At 41.9% G+C, this 19,355-nt stretch overlaps 1 protein-coding gene across 4 annotated transcripts in view; it reads left to right on the top strand.

Annotated features, from left to right (window-relative positions):
- Positions 1-19,355, top strand: part of tmem131 (transmembrane protein 131) — a 177,892-nt gene that overhangs the window by 106,226 nt on the left and 52,311 nt on the right. For 2 of the 4 annotated variants that reach the window (XM_078222384.1, XM_078222385.1), the window contains 7 exons: positions 2,119-2,235; positions 3,846-3,968; positions 13,231-13,311; positions 14,988-15,138; positions 15,234-15,290; positions 17,311-17,372; positions 17,466-17,574. In XM_078222384.1, coding sequence (XP_078078510.1) covers positions 2,119-2,235; positions 3,846-3,968; positions 13,231-13,311; positions 14,988-15,138; positions 15,234-15,290; positions 17,311-17,372; positions 17,466-17,574 — 700 coding nt within the window. Of the gene's footprint in view, positions 1-2,118; positions 2,236-3,845; positions 3,973-13,230; positions 13,312-14,987; positions 15,139-15,233; positions 15,291-17,310; positions 17,373-17,465; positions 17,575-19,355 lie in introns of all 4 variants that reach the window. The other 2 variants (XM_078222386.1, XM_078222387.1) reach the window with 1 other exon arrangement.

Below are 19,355 nucleotides of genomic sequence, written 5' to 3'. Positions count from 1 at the left end.
TGCAATGCAGCAGTGGCAGCCAAGTTGTACTAAAGGGACATGGTGGCAGTGGTTAGCTCTGCTGCCTCACAGCGCCAGGAACCCGGGTTCAATTCCGGCCTCTGGTCACTGTCTGTGTGGAGTTTGCACATTCTCCCCCGTGTCTGCGAGGGTTTCCTTCGGGTGCTCCAATTTCCTTCCACAATCCAAAGATGTGTGGGTTAGATTGATTGGCTATGCTAAATTAACCCGTGTCGGGGGATTAGCAGGGTAAATATGAGGGGTTATGGGAAGAGGGCCTGGGTGGGATTGTGGTCAGTGTAGACTCGATGGGCTGAATAGCCTCCTTCTGCACTGTAGGGATTCTAAGGAACATGTATTCTGAGCATTTCCAATTTTGAAGCATGGGCATTTACTGATTTATATACATCCCAGATCAATTACTTTTGATACTTCTGCTTGTGTATATGTTAGTTGATTGAAGCAGTGTATATATACGTAAGTTGCACATAAATGGGGTCTTGTCCCTTTCCATTGCAATAGTTTCCTTTACCATGAGGTTTTGTAATGAATAAACTTGATGCTTGGTTTTTAAAGGAAATTCTTCAATAGGTTGGGTTAATGGGAAACTTGAAGGGTGATGTCACCCAGGTGCTATGTAATGTTCAGATTGAATTTGCAAATAGATGAAAACATTTCCATATTTGCACAACAATGTTTGCTAAACAAACAGTGAATTGTGTGTAATATACCATTTTAAAAAAGAAAAATGACTGGATTTAATTTTTTAATAGAAACTGCAGTTTTCATTTCCATTGACTTGAAAGTTCAGCCTGCAGTGTGTTGCCAGGTTTTACCAGCTAGACTCATGTGGACACCGTGGGGTTCCTTGGACTCGATCACTGCGGAAGCATAAGAACTTGTGTAGTAGCCTGCTTGTGCACTGTACGTTTGCTGTTTCTATTGGTGTAATATAGCAGTAAAGTATAATTTGCAAGATTGAGATGGCATTATTCAGTATGCCTTGCCAATGCTGACAGATTGCATTTAATAATGGTGCAAAACCGTTTTCCCTTCCAGGCCTCTACCCAACCCCAAACTCCTCCTCCTTAGTTTGACTTCCTTTAAGCACAGTCCTTGATGTTTGCATGAAATGGCAAATTCTAATTCTAACTGTTTTGCCTGCTACAATATTGTTTGATGCAGATCTAATTGTGCAGGTATGTGCCAAGTGCATGATCCATCTCGGCCTCTTCCAGAGGTCCACAGCATTCCAGTGTTCAATGTTCAGCATCACTTGTGACTTGTATTGAAGCAGTCCATGTCCAAATGCAGCAAGACCTGGACAATATCCAGTCTTGGGCTGACAAGTGGCAAACGATGCTCAAACCACGAGTGCCAGGCAATGATCATCTCCAACAAGAGAGAATATAACCACCGCCCTTTGACATTCCCATCACTCAATTCCACAATATCAACATTCTGGATGTTGGCATTGACCAGAAATTGAACTGGACCAGTCACACACATACTGTAGCCATAAGAGCAGATCAGAGGCTATGAATCCTGCGACGAGTTACTTGCCTCCTGACTCCTCATAGCCTGTCCACAATCTACAGGGCACAAGTCAAGAGTGTGATGCAGTATTCTTGCCTGGATTAGTGCAGCACTTAAAACCGAAGCTCAACAAGCAGCCTGCTTGAATGGCAACACACCCACTAGTATTCACTCTCCACCATCAATACACAGTGGCAGCAGAGTGTGTCATCTGCAAGATGCTCTGCAGGAACTCACCAAGGCTCATGAGAAAGCACCTTCCAAACCCATGACTGCCAGAAGGACAATACCTACCACCCCAGGTGTTGCTCTTCCCAACCGCTCACCACCCTGACTTGGAAATATATCACTGTTCCTTCACTGTGGCTGGGTCAAAATCCTGGAACTCCATCCCTAACAGTGCTATGGGCGTACCTAAACCTCGGACTGCAGTGGTTCAAGAAAGCGGCTCGCCACCACCACCTCATAGGCGATAAATGCTGGCCAAGCCGGCAAAGGCCACAACCCCATAAATTATTTTTATTAAAAATGGTGACAGCCACACATTGTATAAACTAATTGATATTTTTGATTTTTGCCTAGATTATTCCACCAGGAGGAAACACATCATTTGATGTTGTTTTTCTTGCAAGAGTAGTGGGAAATGTAGAAAATACTTTATTTATTAATACATCACTTCATGGGGTATTTACGTACCAGGTAAGAGAGAATCCTTTTATTTACTTTAATGTTTGAGATAATCTAGGTTGATTCAAAGTTTTAACTGCAGTGCCCTTTTAAAATGCCTGAATTCAAGAGTGTTGCCCAAGAGTGAATTTTTCTTGGCTGGGCAGACTTGTCCATGCCACAACTATTATTTATTGCTGTAGGAGATGGTAGCCTGCTCAGTATGTGGAAAGGAATTTTTGTAATCTCATATTTCATTTATTTTCTTTCTCTTTGCTCTTGCTTCCCCCCCCCCCCACCCCCACCCAGCCAATCTATTAAAGAACAAAGAAAAGTACAGCACAAGAACAGGCCCTCCAAACCTGTGCTGATCCTGATCATGAAACTAAGCTTAAAAAAAACCTTCTGCCCTTACTCAGTCTGTATCCCTCTATTCCTTCCCTATTCATGTATCCATTTAAATGCTGCTAAAGTGCCTGCTTCCACCACCTCCTCTGGCACTGCATTCCAGGCACCCACCACACTCCGTGGAAAAACTTCCCCCTTCCTCCCTTAGACTTTTCCCCTCTCTCACCTTGAACCTGTACCCCCTTGTAATTGGCACTTCCACCCTAGGAAAAAGCCGATGACTGTCTATGCCCCTCATATAATTTTGTAGACCTCTAACAGGTCTCCCCTCAGCTTTTGTCTTTCCAGTGAAAACAATCCTAGTTTATTCAACCTCTCCTCTTAGTCAACGCCCTCGAGACCGGGCAACATCCTGGTGAGCCTCCTTTGCACTCTCTCCAAAGCTTCTATGTCCTTCTGGTGGTGACCAGAACTGCACGCAGTCCTCCAAATGCGGCCTAACCAAGGTTTTATATAGCTGCAGCATGATTTCCTAACTCTTGTACTCAATGCTTGGCTGCTGAAGGCAAGCATGGCATATCCCTTCTTAATCACCTTGGCCACTTGTGTTGCCACTTCTAATGAATGGTTGACCTGCACGCCCAGATCCCCCTCTGTTAATATTCCTAAGGATTCTACCATTTGCTGTATAAATTTGATCCTCCGCAATGCATCACCTCTCAATTGTCCAGATTAAGCTCCATCAGCCATTTCTGTGCCCAAGTCTCCAATCTATCTATATCCTGTTTTATCCTCTGACAATCCCCGGCACTATCAGCAGCTCCACCAATCTTCGTGTCATTACTAATCAGACCACCCACGTTTTCCTCTAGATCATTTATATTTACTACAAACCACAGAGGTCCCAGCACTGATCCCTGCGGATCCCCAAGTTCCCCTTTCAAATCCTTCCCTGCATGTTTCCAATCGGCCTGACTAGGTCCAACTTGGGGAGCAACAATGTTTCCTGGTGTGATCAGTAGGCTTTTGGGTCCTCCTTCCACCTCTAGTGCAGAGCCTTATCTCCACATGGGTGTGTTCCTCGACCAGTTGAGAGAGTGAAGGCATTTTGTGCGCAAACCATAGCATAAAAGGATTTCGAACTTGACTTTGTTTACAACCATGAAGTATTTTGATTTTCAAAGTTTACATTCCTTGCTTCGTTTGATTAATCTGTAGTGTTTTATATTTATTGATCTTGGGTTTTGATATTGTAAAAGATCAAAACTTCATCTTTCCATATCATATTGTTACAGGTGTTTGGTGTTGGAATACCTAATCCCTATCGCCTGCGCCCATTTATAGGGGCAAGGGTTCCTGTAAATAGCAGTTTTTCACCTTTAATAAATATACACAACCCCCACAGTGAACCTTTACAGGTAGGTTACTCTTTTTTCTGTTTGTCATTTTCACTGAAAGTGTTACTATACCAGAAGGGGGGATGTAGAACCAAGTCCAGGCTTGTGGTCTTGAGTCTCCAGTCTTGGCCTGGCTTTCTAGGGAGGGGACAACATCAACTATTAGGTGGTTCCTGATAAGGGAGAAGTAAAATGGTCTGGAGAACAGCAGGAACATCGCCTTCCCAGTGCAATAATATCTTTGTCAAGGATATTGGCATAAATAGTGCTAATTTTGACATTTTTGAGATTTTTAGGAGAAATATTGTGCAAAGGAGATAATATCTTTTAAATGTCTGGTTCAATGCAGCAATTCGCATCTCCTGATACGACCAATCCTTGTATCTAAAGTAGCCTCATTTTTCTCTCAAATTAAAATTGAAGATTGTATGAAAAGAAAGACTGGCATTTATATGGTGCCTTTTATGACCTTGGGATGTCCCATAGCACTTTACAGCCACTGAACTACTTTTTTTGAAGTGTAATCACTATGTTAATATAGGCAGCCAATTTGGGCACAGCAAGATGGTGATTATCACAGTTTTTAATGATGCAGATGGAGCATTAAATATTAACCAGGACACTGGGGATAACCACCTTGAACTCCCTCCTCCAACTGCTCTGTGAAATAGTGGTGAGAGGCGTTCGGGTCTGGAATGCACTGTGTGGGAGTGTGGTGGAGGCAAGTTCAGTAACGGCATTCCAGAGGACATAATGTACAGATGGATGGCACTAAGCCATCATGTCATTCGGAGAGCCAGTGCGGGCATGGGCCAAATGACCTCATGCAGCGCAGTAACAATTCTTTGATACTGTGGTTGCACCATAGCATCTTTTGCATTGAACTGAGAGAGCCAAGGAAGTTTAAGTTTATTTATTAGTGCCACAAGTAGGCTTACGTTAACACTGCAATGAAGTTACTATGAAAATCCCCCTACTCGCCACACTCTGGCACCTGTTCGGCTACACCTGAGGGAGAATTCAACATGGCCAATGCACCTAACCAGCATGTCTTTTGGACTGTGGGAGGAAACTGGAGCACCGAGATGAAACCCACACAGGCAGGGACCCGAGCTGGAATCAAAACCCTGGTCCCTGGCGCTGAGAGGCAGTAGTGCTTGCCACTGTGTGAAGGTGGCACCTCTGACAGTTCAGCTATTCCTCGGCACAGCACTGGACTGGACCTGTGTTCGGGTGTCAGGAGTGGCACTTGAATCCACAACCTCGGACTCCGAGGTGAGAGTGCTGCCAATTGACAAATGGAAAAGTAGCATTGCACTAACGGAGAGTGATCTGGTCATTTTAATCGTGGTTTAGTCTTGCTATTTGAAGTTAGGATATGAGGTTCTGCTTGATGGTGCAATCGGGAAATCATGTTGCCAATGGAAGATTGAAGATTTTGTTACCTGCATCATCATGTAATGTATAGCAGGGGTAGTAAACACAGTGGAATAGTTCCAAAGCTTTCATTTGACACCAGTTATTTCTGGGCTCAGCTAATCATTCAAATCAACTTCTTCCTCTTTCTTTTAATCATCCGCAGGAAAGTTTGAACATCATTCTTGCTACCTCGTTGTAAAACTTGAAGGCTTTCCTTTTGTATTTAACTGGAAGTGATCAGAAATGCCTGGGTTCACTCGATCGCTCTTCTTGACATTAAGTCAAAATTCAATGTCATTAGACGGCCCAGTGCATACGAGCGTAAACCTTGCCATGGCAATTTGGGAATTTGAGCTGCGCTTTATGTCCTGGGTTGTTCTCAAAAGTTGGGAAAGAAGTTGAAAGCTACGCTTGTAGGACTGAGCAATTGTAAAGCCCAAGCTTCAAGCTGAGAATGAGAGCAGTTTCGGCGCGCACACTGACTGGGGAGCTCAGATTTCATGGGGATGTGGCAGCAACTGCGAAATGAATGAGTCAAATGTGCTAGACTGCCAAATATTCAGAAAAGCTTTTTTTTAAAAAAAAAATGACATTGTGACATTGCCAGGTTTTTTGGCGATCGAAAACCCTAGAGGGAGGAATGTGGTTTCACCGTGGTGGGGAGAAATTGCAGAACAGCTCATAGGGTTGCTTACTCAAAGAACAACGCAGAAGTTTCATGACTCATTTGCTTAAATATAGAAAGGAAAGAAGTAAATGATGAGTAGTTCCAGAAGTTACTTTTGTCCAGGAGGAAGGTTAGGAATGTTGGCACTGCCTCTATTCAGACCTCGACATCCAAGTCAATGTGGATATGATGATCTGGAGCTAATGGTACTCCATCTTGTGGCAGGGGTGTGCAGCTGCAGATATGACTGGGGCAATTTTACCGGTCAATGTAGAGGTGTGACGAAGCTTTTTCAAATAATATTTGAAGCAGTTTCATTGTGGCTGTCGATTTTTTTTTTTCTTTTTAAGTGGTAGGTCTGGTAGTCATTTTACCATTTTCTTGCTGACCATCTCCTGTTTTGTTTCACAAACATTTAAGCAATTATATTCTTCTAGTGTGCCAATTAATGGGGATGTTAGTGTAATGGTAATGTACTGGACTAGTAATCCAGAGGTTTGTGCAGATACTCAGAAGACATGAGTTCAAATCCCACCGTGGCTGCTTGACTAATTTAAATTCAGTGAGGGGATTAGAGGGGTAAATACATGGGGTTACGGAGGTGGGGCCTGAGTAAGATGCTCTGTCGGAGAGTTGGTGCAGACTTGATGGGGCTGAATTGCCGCCTCCTGCACTGTACGGATTTTATGATTATCTCTAATAAGTGCGCTCTGTAGTAATCATGAAACTACTGGATTGTCATAACCCATGCGTTTCACTAATGCCCTTCATCAAGGCATATCTGCCATTCTGACCCATTTTGGCCTGTATGTCACGTCAGACCCATAGCAATGTGGTTGACTCTTCGCTAATTACCTTTGAAATGGCTTAGCAAGCCCCTCTCTGTAGTAGGCAGCTCACCACCAACTGCGCAAGGGCAATAAATGCTGGTGTTGCCAGCAATGCCCGCATTAAAAAGTTCTCTTGGCACCTAGCATGTAACAACCAAAGGCAACCTACTTAGTGGTTTTTTTTAATCAATTAGATCAGTTGAGATCTCTTGTCTTGATTATTTAACATGTTTTTAGAATTTAGCGGTCTTGCTGCAGCCTAACTGTTGCTTCACCAATCGCTGTAATACCATAAATTTAGTGAATGGAACTCATTCCAGTAATAATCCCTATCTTATTGACCCAAATCTAATTAATCTCATACCTGTAATGATGGTACTTTACTACCGTCTAAAACCAATTCTAAACAAATGTTTATGTTGCTATTAAATGTTATTTTAGTTTCCCTCACGCAAGTAATTTGCAGCGCACTTCACCCTTCTGTCACTCTTGACCTCTCTAGGCATATCCTTGTGCTCAGCAGTCAGTGAAATTCTGGCACCCAGGTAAAATTTCATACTCTATGCTCAGATTCTAGATCCAAGGTGCGCAATCCCAACCATCACCAGCTGAAATGAAGACCAAAACTGACGGAAGAAATTATTTGATCAACTTAAAACTGCTGCGTATCATTCCATTAGTGAATGATGGCTTTGGATGGAATTAACTGATTTTGTTTTATGTTTAATTCTTCTGTTACCTGTTTTAACAAAACTACGTTTTGATTGTATTTAGTCAGGTACTTGTGTTTTAATTGTCGGTGGTAGCCATGATGTGGAGATGTTGGTGTTGGACTGGGGTAGGCACAGTAAGAAGTCTCATAACACCAGGTTAAAGCCCAACAGGTTTATTTGGTAGCACGAGCTTTCGGAGCGCTGCTCCTTCACCAGGTGAGCCCACTGGTGTTGTGAGACTTCTTACTGTGTTTTAATTTGAGAAGCTGTGCTGTTACAGTTTTATAAAATGTTGGTTAGGCCACATTCTGAATACTGTGTCCAATTCTGGTCACCACACTACTAGAAGGAGGTGCAGGCTTTGGAGAGAGTTCAGAAAAGGTTTACCAGGATGTTGCCTGGTATGGAGGAGCTACGAGGAGAGATTGAATAAACTGGGATTGTTCTCCCTGGAAAGACTAATGCTGAGGGGCAACCTGACAGAAATTTATAACATTTATGAGGGGCATAGATAGGGTGAATAGTTGGAAGCTTTTTCCTCAGGGCAGAAATGACAATTACAAGGGGGCTCAAGTTTAAGGTAAAGGGGGAAAGGTTCAGTGGAGATGTGCGGGGGAAGTTTTTTTTTACAGAGGATGGAGGGGGCCTGGAATACACTGCCAAATGAGGTGGTTGAGGCAGACACATTAGTGACATTTAAAACTCGTCTGGATAGACACAGGAACAGACGGGAATAGAGGGATACAGGTCTAGATAGGACAACGTGATTGGCGCAGGCTTGGAGGGCCGAAGGGCCTGTTCTTTGCTGTGTCACAAATGTCTGATGCCCTGAAATGGAACACTTTTTGAGGTCTGATGCAGCAGGCACGCACTGGACATTCGCAAATAATGATGTAGATAAAATAAACTATTTGAATGGCACAAATGTACTCTCACAACTAATATTGGAATTGAGTAGGTCTCGCTTGATTTTGCCCAAATTTGAGTAGCATTTTGTCCAGGTCCCAGGCTACTTGTGTGCAGTTCTGGTCACCTCACTATAAGAAGGATGTGGAAGCGCTGGAAAGAGTGCAGAGGAGATTTACCAAGATGCTGCCTGGTTTGGAGGGTAGGTCTTATGAGGAAAGGTTGAGGGAGCTAGGGCTGTTCTCTCTGGAGCGGAGGAGGCTGAGGGGAGACTTAATAGAGGTTTATAAAATGATGAAGGGGATAGATAGAGTGAACGTTCAAAGACTATTTCCTCGGGTGGATGGAGCTATTACAAGGGGGCATAACTATAGGGTTCGTGGTGGGAGATACAGGAAGGATATCGGAGGTAGGTTCTTTACGCAGAGAGTGGTTGGGGTGTGGAATGGACTGCCTGCAGTGATAGTGGAGTCAGACACTTTCGGAACATTTAAGCGGTTATTGGATAGGCACATGGAGCTTACCAGGATGATAGGGAGTGGGATAGCTTTATCTTGGTTTCAGATAAAGCTCGGCACAACATCGTGGGCCGAAGGGCCTATTCTGTGCTGTACTGTTCTATGTACTTAAAATTTCAGTTTAATTTCAGTTTTGTTTGGGGATGCTTTCATTATTCTTGGTGTTCGGTGGTGACCAGTCATCAATTACCTGATTTGCAGGAACCAATTAGAAGTAAATAGGAACACAACATTGTATGGCTTTCTATTAGAATCTGCTTCATTCAATTCTGAGCTTTTCTGATTTTTTTTTTCAATTACCAAGTGGAGTATTTTTAAGATGCATTTCAAGAGCAGTTCTAATACAGATCAAATGGATTTTATTTGGGTTCAAAGATGAACCCATAATTTTATTGACTCAAAAAGCTTTGCTTACTCACTGAACTTTCCTGAATTCAATCTTTAACGTAATACTTAGGGTTCAAACGTTATAGAGTAGAATTCAGAAAATATGATCTATTATGAGGTTTGGTGATGTTCAAAGTATTATCGGGGAATTGAAATACTGTAATTGAAGGGTTAGTTTGTTCCAATGTTGTTGACTTGAAGCTCTTGCTTTCTCTGGAAGTGGAAACGGTAAGAATTGTCTATTCGCAATACATTTCTTGAGATCAAGCTCAAAACTTGCCTTTAACTTTACCTCCCACACAAAAGCCACAAATGGTTTCCAACAGCAGTTTATCATTACAGCTTATGTAACTGTTTCAACTTCACATCATTGCAGAGTTCTGGTTACAAAAATTAGTCATTATGGGTGGATAAAAAAGCAAGATTGACTTGAATAGATTGATCTGCATGTTGAGAGAATTGGGGCAACCATACTAGAATTCTGTTTTTAACAGTACTCGCCTGTTTCTGGGAAATAGTAAGAAGTCTCACAACAGGTTAAAGTCCAACAGGCTTATTTGGAATCACGAGTTTTCGGAGCACTGCTCCTTCCTTGGATGAGTGGAAAGTTGGGTTCACAAACACTGCATATATAGACAGACACAATTGAAGGTTGGGATGCAAGTCTTTACAGGTACAGACAATGTGAATGGAGAACGGGATAATCACAGGTTAAAGAAGTGTGAATTGTCTCAAGCCAGGACAGTTGATAAGATTTTGCAAACCCAGGCAGTATGGTGGGAGTTACAAGTTGTGTGATATGAACCTCAAGATCCCAGTTGAGGCCGTCCTTGTGCGCGTGGAACTTGGCTATCAGTTTCTGCTCGGCGTGATTCCAAATAAACCTGTTGACTTTAACCTGGTGTTGTGAGACTTCTTACTGTGCTCACCCCAGTCCAACGCTGGCATCTCCACATCTGGGAAATGTTATTTGTCACCCCCTTGGGTGACAGCAGAGTGTGACAGTGTGGGATAGTGGAGTAATTCCTAGGGTAGCATAGGAATGGGGACCATGAAGTTCCCATGTCTTGTTATATTTTTACGGGTATGTAATTACTGCCAACAATACTGAACTAAAATGGAAACCTGGTCAAAATCACTAATGGCTCTAAAAAGGGATCATTCTCTGTCTAGTGAATGCTGAATCGGATTAACCTGTTGTGTTGCCTATTGTTGAGTTGCTACCTTTCCAAACAAATATGGAAAGCATGAGAGGAGCTGTGAGACTGCAGTTGCCTTCAATCTGTATTTCAGCAGCAGTTGCCACATTCAGGATTTGGGAAGAAAATGCAAGTACTATTTATTCTGAAGTGGAAACGGCACAACGTGACTCTGATTTGGTCTCGAGTCTTGCAGTACATCTTTTCAGCTACCAATCTGATCGCCAGTTGAGCAATATGCTGTTTGTGCTGGCCAGCACCTGTTTGGTTGGAATTCCATTTCTCTTGCCAAGAAGGAAAGACCTGTAAATGCTTGGTTTACTCTCAGTAATTAAAATTTAAATGCTAGTGGAACTGTGCAGTGGTGGTGCTTGCCTTGCTGAAACATAACTGGATTATATGGGCTTAAATAGAACGTGTGGCACAGAAGCCAGACTATGCGGCCCAGTCAGTCCATGCTGGTGTTCATACTGCACTAGGATTTCCCTTTTTTTCCTCCTCTAAATCTTACCATTGTAGGCATCTGCTCCCTTCTCCTCCATATGCTTGTCTAGTTTCTGCTTAAATGCATCTAAACTATTTGCAACTACTCCTTGTAGTAACGGTTTGCACATTTCCATCAATCTTTTTGGGTACAGAGGTTGCTGCCTGTAGATTTGTGTTCAGCAGGCCCCGAGTACTTTTCAAGTCTGATTTGACACCATACAGCGTTGCATGCCAACTGGTGGAAAACTAAAAGGAATGTAGGACTAATTTAAATGTGGATTACAGGGTCAAAGGTAGGGTTCTGAAGACTGTGGAGGAAAAGAGAGATCTTGGGGTCCATATCCACAGATCTCTAAAGGTTGCCAGTCAAGTGGATAGAGCTGTGAAGAAGGCCTATAGTGTGTTAGCTTTTATTGTGTGGAGATGCCGGCGTTGGACTGGGGTAAACACAGTAAGAAGTTTAACAACACCAGGTTAAAGTCCAACAGGTTTATTTGGTAGCAAAAGCCACACAAGCTTTCGAGGCTCTGAGCCCCTTCTTCAGGTGAGTGGGAATTCTGTTCACAAACAGAACTTATAAGACACAGACTCAATTTACATGAATAATGGTTGGAATGCGAATACTTACAACTAATCCAGTCTTTAAGAAACAAAACAATGGGAGTGGAGAGAGCATCAAGACAGGCTAAAAAGATGTGTATTGTCTCCAGACAAGACAGCCAGTGAAACTCTGCAGGTCCACGCAACTGTGGGAGTTACAAATAGTGTGACATAAATTCTGATTCTAGGATCGCATGATAAAGACTCAGGAGGAAAAAAGCAGAAATATTTATGTGAAATAGTGTGACATAAACCCAATATCCCGGTTGAGGCCGTCCTTGTGTGTGCGGAACCTGGCTATCAGTTTCTACCTCTGATATCTGACAGCGCAGAGTCGCGGAGCAGAAACTGATAGCCAGGTTCCGCACACACAAGGACGGCCTCAACCGGGATATTGGGTTTATGTCACACTATTTCACATAAATATTTCTGCTTTTTTCCTCCTGAGTCTTTATCATGCGATCCTAGAATCAGAATTTATGTCACACTATTTGTAACTCCCACAGTTGCGTGGACCTGCAGAGTTTCACTGGCTGTCTTGTCTGGAGACAATACACATCTTTTTAGCCTGTCTTGATGCTCTCTCCACTCCCATTGTTTTGTTTCTTAAAGACTGGATTAGTTGTAAGTATTCGCATTCCAACCATTATTCATGTAAATTGAGTCTGTGTCTTATAAGTTCTGTTTGTGAACAGAATTCCCACTCACCTGAAGAAGGGGCTCAGAGCCTCGAAAGCTTGTGTGGCTTTTGCTACCAAATAAACCTGTTGGACTTTAACCTGGTGTTGTTAGCTTTTATTAACAGGGGGTTGGAGTTTAAGAGCCGTGGGGTTATGCTGCAACTGTACAGGACCTTGGTGAGACCACATTTGGAATATTGTGTGCAGTTCTGGTCACCTCACTATAAGAAGGATGTGGAAGCGCTGGAAAGAGTGCAGAGGAGATTTACCAGGATGCTGCCTGGTTTGGAGGGTAGGTCTTATGAGGAAAGGTTGAGGGAGCTCGGGCTGTTCTCTCTGGAGCGGAGGAGGCTGAGGGGAGACTTAATAGAGGTTTATAAAATGATGAAGGGGATAGATAGAGTGAACGTTCAAAGACTATTTCCTCGGGTGGATGGAGCTATTACAAGGTGGCATAACTATAGGGTTCATGATGGGAGATATAGGAAGGATATCAGAGGTAGGTTCTTTACGCAGAGAGTGGTTGGGGTGTGGAATGGACTGCCTGCAGTGATAGTGGAGTCAGACACTTTAGGAACATTTAAGCGGTTATTGGATAGGCACATGGAGCACACCAGGATGATAGGGAGTGGGATAGCTTGATCTTGGTTTCAGATAAAGCTCGGCACAACATCGTGGGCCGAAGGGCCTGTTCTGTGCTGTACTGTTCTATGTGAGACTACTGTCTGTCTCTTGCGCGCTCTCGTTCTCGGCGCTCGCTTCCCGATTGCACCCCTCACCAGTTCCGTTCCTTTACAAATTGTTTAAGCCCAAATTTTTTTCTTTCACGGACTTTGGAAAAATACCTCATGAAGGCTTGGTTTTTATTTTTTTACCAGGTAGTTGAAATGTATTCAAGTGGAGGAGATCTGCACTTAGAGCTTCCAACAGGTCAACCAGAAGGCCCTAGAAAATTATGGGTGAGTATCAGAAGCTGCTCACTGCTCTGGAACTGATTTGATAAATGTGGGACAAATAAAGTTGCAATGCAATATTGCTTGATTAAGCCAGGCTAATGTAGCTTTTCAGAAATGACAAATCTATTCCTGTTTCATGCTGCAGATGTTCACCAATCTATGTCTCAATGTCACACTATTTCATAGCCCAACTGTGTTTGAGGCCATTTCCTTCATAAGTATGTCTAACAATGGGATCTCTCACCTGTAATCCCTCCAGCATCAAGACATTTTTTTCTTGCATCTCTGCCGGATGTTTTATCTTGATTAAAGGCACTGTATAAATGAAAGTTGCAGTTAGGGATGGATGGCTCCGGATCTGCTTTCTGGATAGTTTTAAATTTTGACCCTATTTATATCAGTGAAATTGTTTAGGGTACTTCCATCGGTGAAATCCCTGATGGGGGGGGGGGGAAAAAGAGGACCGAATATGGCAGTTCTTAAACAAACTTGAGCCCTTTTATTGTGATAGTTTTTGTTAAGCAAACTAGGCATGGGGACAGCAATAGAATGTGTCTCAATTTTGATATTTATGTCCAGATGCCAAAATGAGCCTGGGCAAATGAACTTGCTGTAGCAGCTTTAATAGGGAGAATGAATATGGGATGAGTTTGGATTCTCAGTAGCCTGATTAGTTGCCTAATTATGTACTTTAGTTGTCCAGTTGGGTAGTTTGGCTGAAGTACTGAGTGGAGGTGCAGTGCTTCTCCAAAAGCAATAATGGTTGAAACCTCAAGCCCACCTTGTATATGATGGAGAAAAACTTGAAACAAACTTGGGAGTGTGGAAATGGTCAGTAATGAATTCCAGTATATTGTTTGGGGGTTTTCAGTCGCTTTTCACAAGTTGGCCCCTGGACTTGCAAGTCAAGCAGGTTCACTTTGCGTCCATTAAGCATGCCACTGTAGACATTTTGTCGCAGGTCTTTTCCTTGTAGATACAATTTAATTATGTAAGCCCCAAAGAAGTGAATGGTGACTTACTGGTCGGTCAGTGGGATCTGGTAATATGAGTACAACTTTATAAATCCGCAGTCTGAGTTTGTGCCAACACGTGGGCGTATTGATGTGTGGACTGGACTTGCAAAACACATGGTCAAATTTGAATTTTGAGTTCAAACTTTGTAATCTTAAAAACTGGTGCTTTGTAATCCTATGCAAATCCAGTACAATGCTAAATAACAACTCTTGTTAATTTAAATACATAGAGAAAATACCAGCTGGAACCGCGTAATGTCTACATTGTTCTGAATGTGAGGATTTAATTTGAAAATACAGTACTCGAGTTTGCATTTCTCTAACCTGGATTTTATGACTGGATTAGGGAATGCTGCATTCATCAGTTAGAGGAATCTTCTGCCAGATGGTGGTTAAAGTTGTGAATTTTATATTGATTTAAGTAATTTTCTGATCTGTGTGGATTAAACTATTACCTGTTAAAGACTTTAGCGTGTGGGGGAGGCAAATATTATTTCTGCAACGAAGAAAAGCAACGTTTCCTTCCACTGTCCGGTTGTAAATGTGGTGCTATGAACTTGCACTGGGAAAATCTAAATATTATATAAGAAATGTTTTTTGCATTTCTGCCCAGGATCTTTGTTTCAATGTAGATTAAGCTCTTGCATTTTTTCTTGTAAATAGGAGATCCCGCCCTATGAAACTAAAGCTGTGATGCGAGCCAGCTTTTCTTCAAGAGAAGCAGATAATCACACAGCTTTTATCAGAATAAAAACAAATGCATCTGACAATACAGAGTTCCTTATTTTACCTGTTGAAGTGGAAGTTACAACAGGTGAGTCAGAAATGGATGTTTCCAATCATTCAGTTTTCAGTGTATGATCCTACAGGTGGTTTATTTTTAAAACAAAAAATTTACTCTGATTACAGCACCTGGAATTTATTCCTCGACAGAAATGCTAGACTTTGGTACATTACGAACCCAAGGTGAGTTTCTAAATGTTGACTTGTTAAAAGTAACAGCACTGGGTATAATTCAGATGCTCCGTATTCCTGCCCCAAACGGACGGCGCCCATCTTTCTGTTTATGTATTTCATTCAGCTTCCTCTGCTTTATCTGTCATTGTCATTTTTCTGCGCTAGCTCTTGATGGACTGATCCTTGGGGTACTGCATTCATCCCAGTCAGCATTGCCAAATACAGATCTGAATAAGCCCATTATGATTCTTCTGAATTTGGGTCAACTCTTATCATAATACTTTGTTTTAGTGTGTTCTTTTCTGTGTTACTGTCAAAATTTTATCTTGCGTGTTTGGTTACCAATGTTTTTTTTTTTGATGTGCAATGCTATTGCTCTGCTGTATGATTTTTTTTTTCTCTTTATTCTTTCGTGGTATGGACAGGCTGGGCCAACATTTGTTGCCCACCTCTATTTGCCCATGAACTGTGGCTTGCTGGGTCATTTCAGAGGGCAGTTGAGAGTCAACCACATTGCTGTGCATCTGGAGCCACATGTAGGATGGCAAATTACCTTCCCTAAGAAACATTTAGTGAACCAGAATCAATGAGCGTTGTCATGGTCAACATTACTGAGACTAGCATTATATGCCTGATATTAATTTTAAATTTCACCAGCTGCCGTGGTAGGATTTGATCCCTTGTTCCCAGTGTTAAGCTCCTGGATCAGGACCCCAAATTATAATATGAAGCTAGCTAGACCTCAACAATTTTACTATTTTGGCATAAATGTTGAGGATAGGATGCTTTGCTCCAGGAATAATTTGACTGACAAATTAAGTTTTTTTTTTTAAAATAGTAAAACATTTTTTAAATACAGTTTAACTATAATTCCATCAAATGAAGCAGCTTAACTATTAACAGTTGAACAATATTTAAAAATGAAAGGAAACTACTTTAATTTCCCACTTATCATTGTTTCAGTTCCTCTTACAGACTTACAACACTTTAAATACAGTTAGCACATACAAATATACTTGCTATAATGAGTGTATACAGTCTTGAAGCTTTCAGAGAGGGAGAGAATATGTTTCAGCAGCAAATCTGTCTTCAAGCAATTCCTGGCCAAAACGGGAAAGTTTTCTCTGCTACAGACCTAGCTCCTCCCATTAACCACAACATCATATGACCCTGCATACCCTAAGCCCACCTTTCATTCCTTTAATCTCCACCTATAAACAAAAGTCCATTAGCTCAATCCAAAGTAAACACAACACTAAAATGAGCAACTATCCTGATCTCCCAGCATTGGAGCTAAATGTTTTCCAGTTGTACCAACTACCCGCAGACTAGAGCTGAATCTGTGGGTAGTGCAGTGGTTATCACAGCTGCCTCAGTACCAGGGACCCAGGTTTTATTCCCAGCTTGGGTCACTATCTGTCTGTGCGGAGTCTGCACATTTTCTCCATGTCTGCGTGAGTTTCCTCTGGGTGGTCCAGTTTCCACCCACAGTCTGAAAGACATGCTGGTTAGGTGCCAACTTCTCCCTCAGTGTACCCGAACAGGCGCCAGAGTGTGGCGACTAGGGGATTCTCACAGTAACTTCATTGCAGTGTTAATGCAAGCTTACTTGTGACATTAATAAATGAACTTAAACAGTCCCCTTAAACATAAAAAATACACATAGCACAACCACCCCAGAGCTTTAGCTGGGTCTCTGGATTACTAGTCCAGAGACATTGCGACTACAACACTTACTCCCCTCATTGTATTGCAATATTAATTTTAACTTTTTTAACAATTCCTCCATCTGAATAAGGAGTGTGGGTGAAAGAAAAGTCATTTTCTGGTTTCAACTCTTGGAGTGGCATAGATGGCAATTGCAGAGATGAGAATAACTTAGACCACCTTTGAGTGAACATTTTAATTCCGAATGACTTGTAAAGGAAGAAAGAAAGAGAAATGCATTTCATTGTAGTTGTTTTAAATCTCGGCAATCAACTGATGCGTGAGGAGCAGCAAAATACTTAATCTTGTCATTTCTCTGCAGATCTTCCAAAAGTTTTAAACCTCCATTTATTAAATTCAGGAGCAAAAGATGTACCAATAACAGTAAGCTCTTACCTTCCATAACTTCAGACTATAAAATTGTGTTCTTCCATATTTCTGCTTTATAACTGATGTACACTTGTTCTCTCTTTCTAGAGTATTAAACCATCCCCACCAAATGAAGCTGTTACAGTAGACTTTAAGCCAATTACACTGAAGGCATCAGAAACAAAATATACCAAAGTTGCAAGTATTATATTTGATGGTAAGTGTATCCCTATAGGAAGCATGAACTAATCCTGATAGCCTCATTGAAAACCACAAAACCATTTTTAGAAGTCAGCTATGATCCATATACTTCCATTCAATTCAATCCTACTATTTGCCATATAACACAATGAAAAATAGACCGTAATTCAGATAATTCTCTGATCATGTATAAATAACTGCTCAATTATGGAAACGTTTTATTTCCTTGTCCCACCTGTGGGTTTCCTTGTTATTTGCATGTGTTGTAACTACTGTCAACTAGAAGGATGACCTGATTTTTTTTCCCCCTATAATAACTGTCCCTGTTTGATATCTTTGGAGAAACCACTCCGATCAGAAATCACATTTTCAGTCGAATGCAGGTTGGGTGGATTGACCACGCCAAATTGCCCCTTAGTGTTCAAGATGTGTAGGTTACAGGGTGAATACATGGGATTACGGGGATAGGGCCTGGGTAAAATGCTGTCAGTCGAAGCAGACTCGATGGGCCGAATGGCCTCTTTCTGCACTGGGGATTCTATGATTTCTTGGAGGCAATTCTTGTCTGAGTTATATTGGACTTCCAAATCAGTCTGCTCCAGTTGCTTCTTTATTTGCTATCTGTAGCTTAGCCATAAAGCAGTATTGTTCCTGCAGTTCAGTAGCCAACAACAAACTTGTAATTCAGTTTTGCCAGGTTCCTCATCAGCAAGTCATAAAAGTCAATGCCACAGTAGCATTGGAATATTGGCCAATAATCACTGATGTGCTAAAATGAAAGCAAAAAGCTTTGCTTTACCAGCTGTGAGCATTGCTGGCTGGGCTGGCATTTGTTGCCTGCCCCTAACTGTCCTCTGTTTCAGAGAGCATTTCAGAGTTGAACCACATTGCTGTGGATCTGGAGTCGTACATTGGCCAAACTAGGCAAGGACGGCAGATTTCCTTCCCTAAAGAACATTGCCATAATTAGACATTTTTAATTGCAAATTTTATTGAATTCAAATTTCACCATTTGCTGCGGTGAGAGTTGAACCCAGGTCCCCAGATCTTGCTCCGGATCTCTGGATTACTAGTCCAATGATGATAACACTGCCTCCCCATAAAGAAAACCAACTAAAATCAAAGTGCTGAAAAACTCCAGCACCATCTGTGGAGAGAGAAACCAAGATGAGGGGAGGAAGTTTCCTAAAAATATCAGGTTCTGACTGTAAATCGGTGTGTTTATCCTTTGAGAAACAGCCAGGTCTTCTCTCCAGATCTTCTGGCACTTTGTCAAAAAAAAGCAGGGGCTGTGTTTTGTGCTGTCATTCTTGGGCTCAATCTCAAAGGAACAGAAGAAAGATAAAAGGTGTTCAGCCTAGTTAGCATCAAATTTTCCATCTGAGATTTTGGGCTCCCATTTTAATTTAATTTTTGACATTGGAATCATTCATCATTTATCTTCAACAGGTTTAATTACTTTCACTCCAGTGTCCTTCACCACTGGCTGTTTCAGCTCAAAGCAGGTTTGATGCCAAATTTGTAATCTGAATGCCCCAAAATGTTATGTACTCTTGCTGATTCATGTAGTGCGTAGAGGACATTGATATGTCTGTGGATCCAACAGGTGGTGGTACATATGCATGCATGTCAAAATGCTGTAAGGCCAATTGTTTAGAAGCGGGGAAGATGCTCATTTATTTTGCAGCTGAGTTGCAGACCCATTTTGCCATGCCAAGTGATGAATTGTATGGAAAATTGATAATTGCAGTACACCCATTAAACACAGTTGCATCTTTTCTTGCCTTTAACAGTAAG

The sequence above is a fragment of the Mustelus asterias genome, chromosome 10, assembly GCF_964213995.1.
Source record: "Mustelus asterias chromosome 10, sMusAst1.hap1.1, whole genome shotgun sequence".
Lineage (NCBI taxonomy): Eukaryota > Metazoa > Chordata > Chondrichthyes > Carcharhiniformes > Triakidae > Mustelus > Mustelus asterias.
The sequence above is the reverse complement of the archived record's forward strand: the minus strand, read 5'-3'. Positions and strand labels throughout refer to the sequence as shown.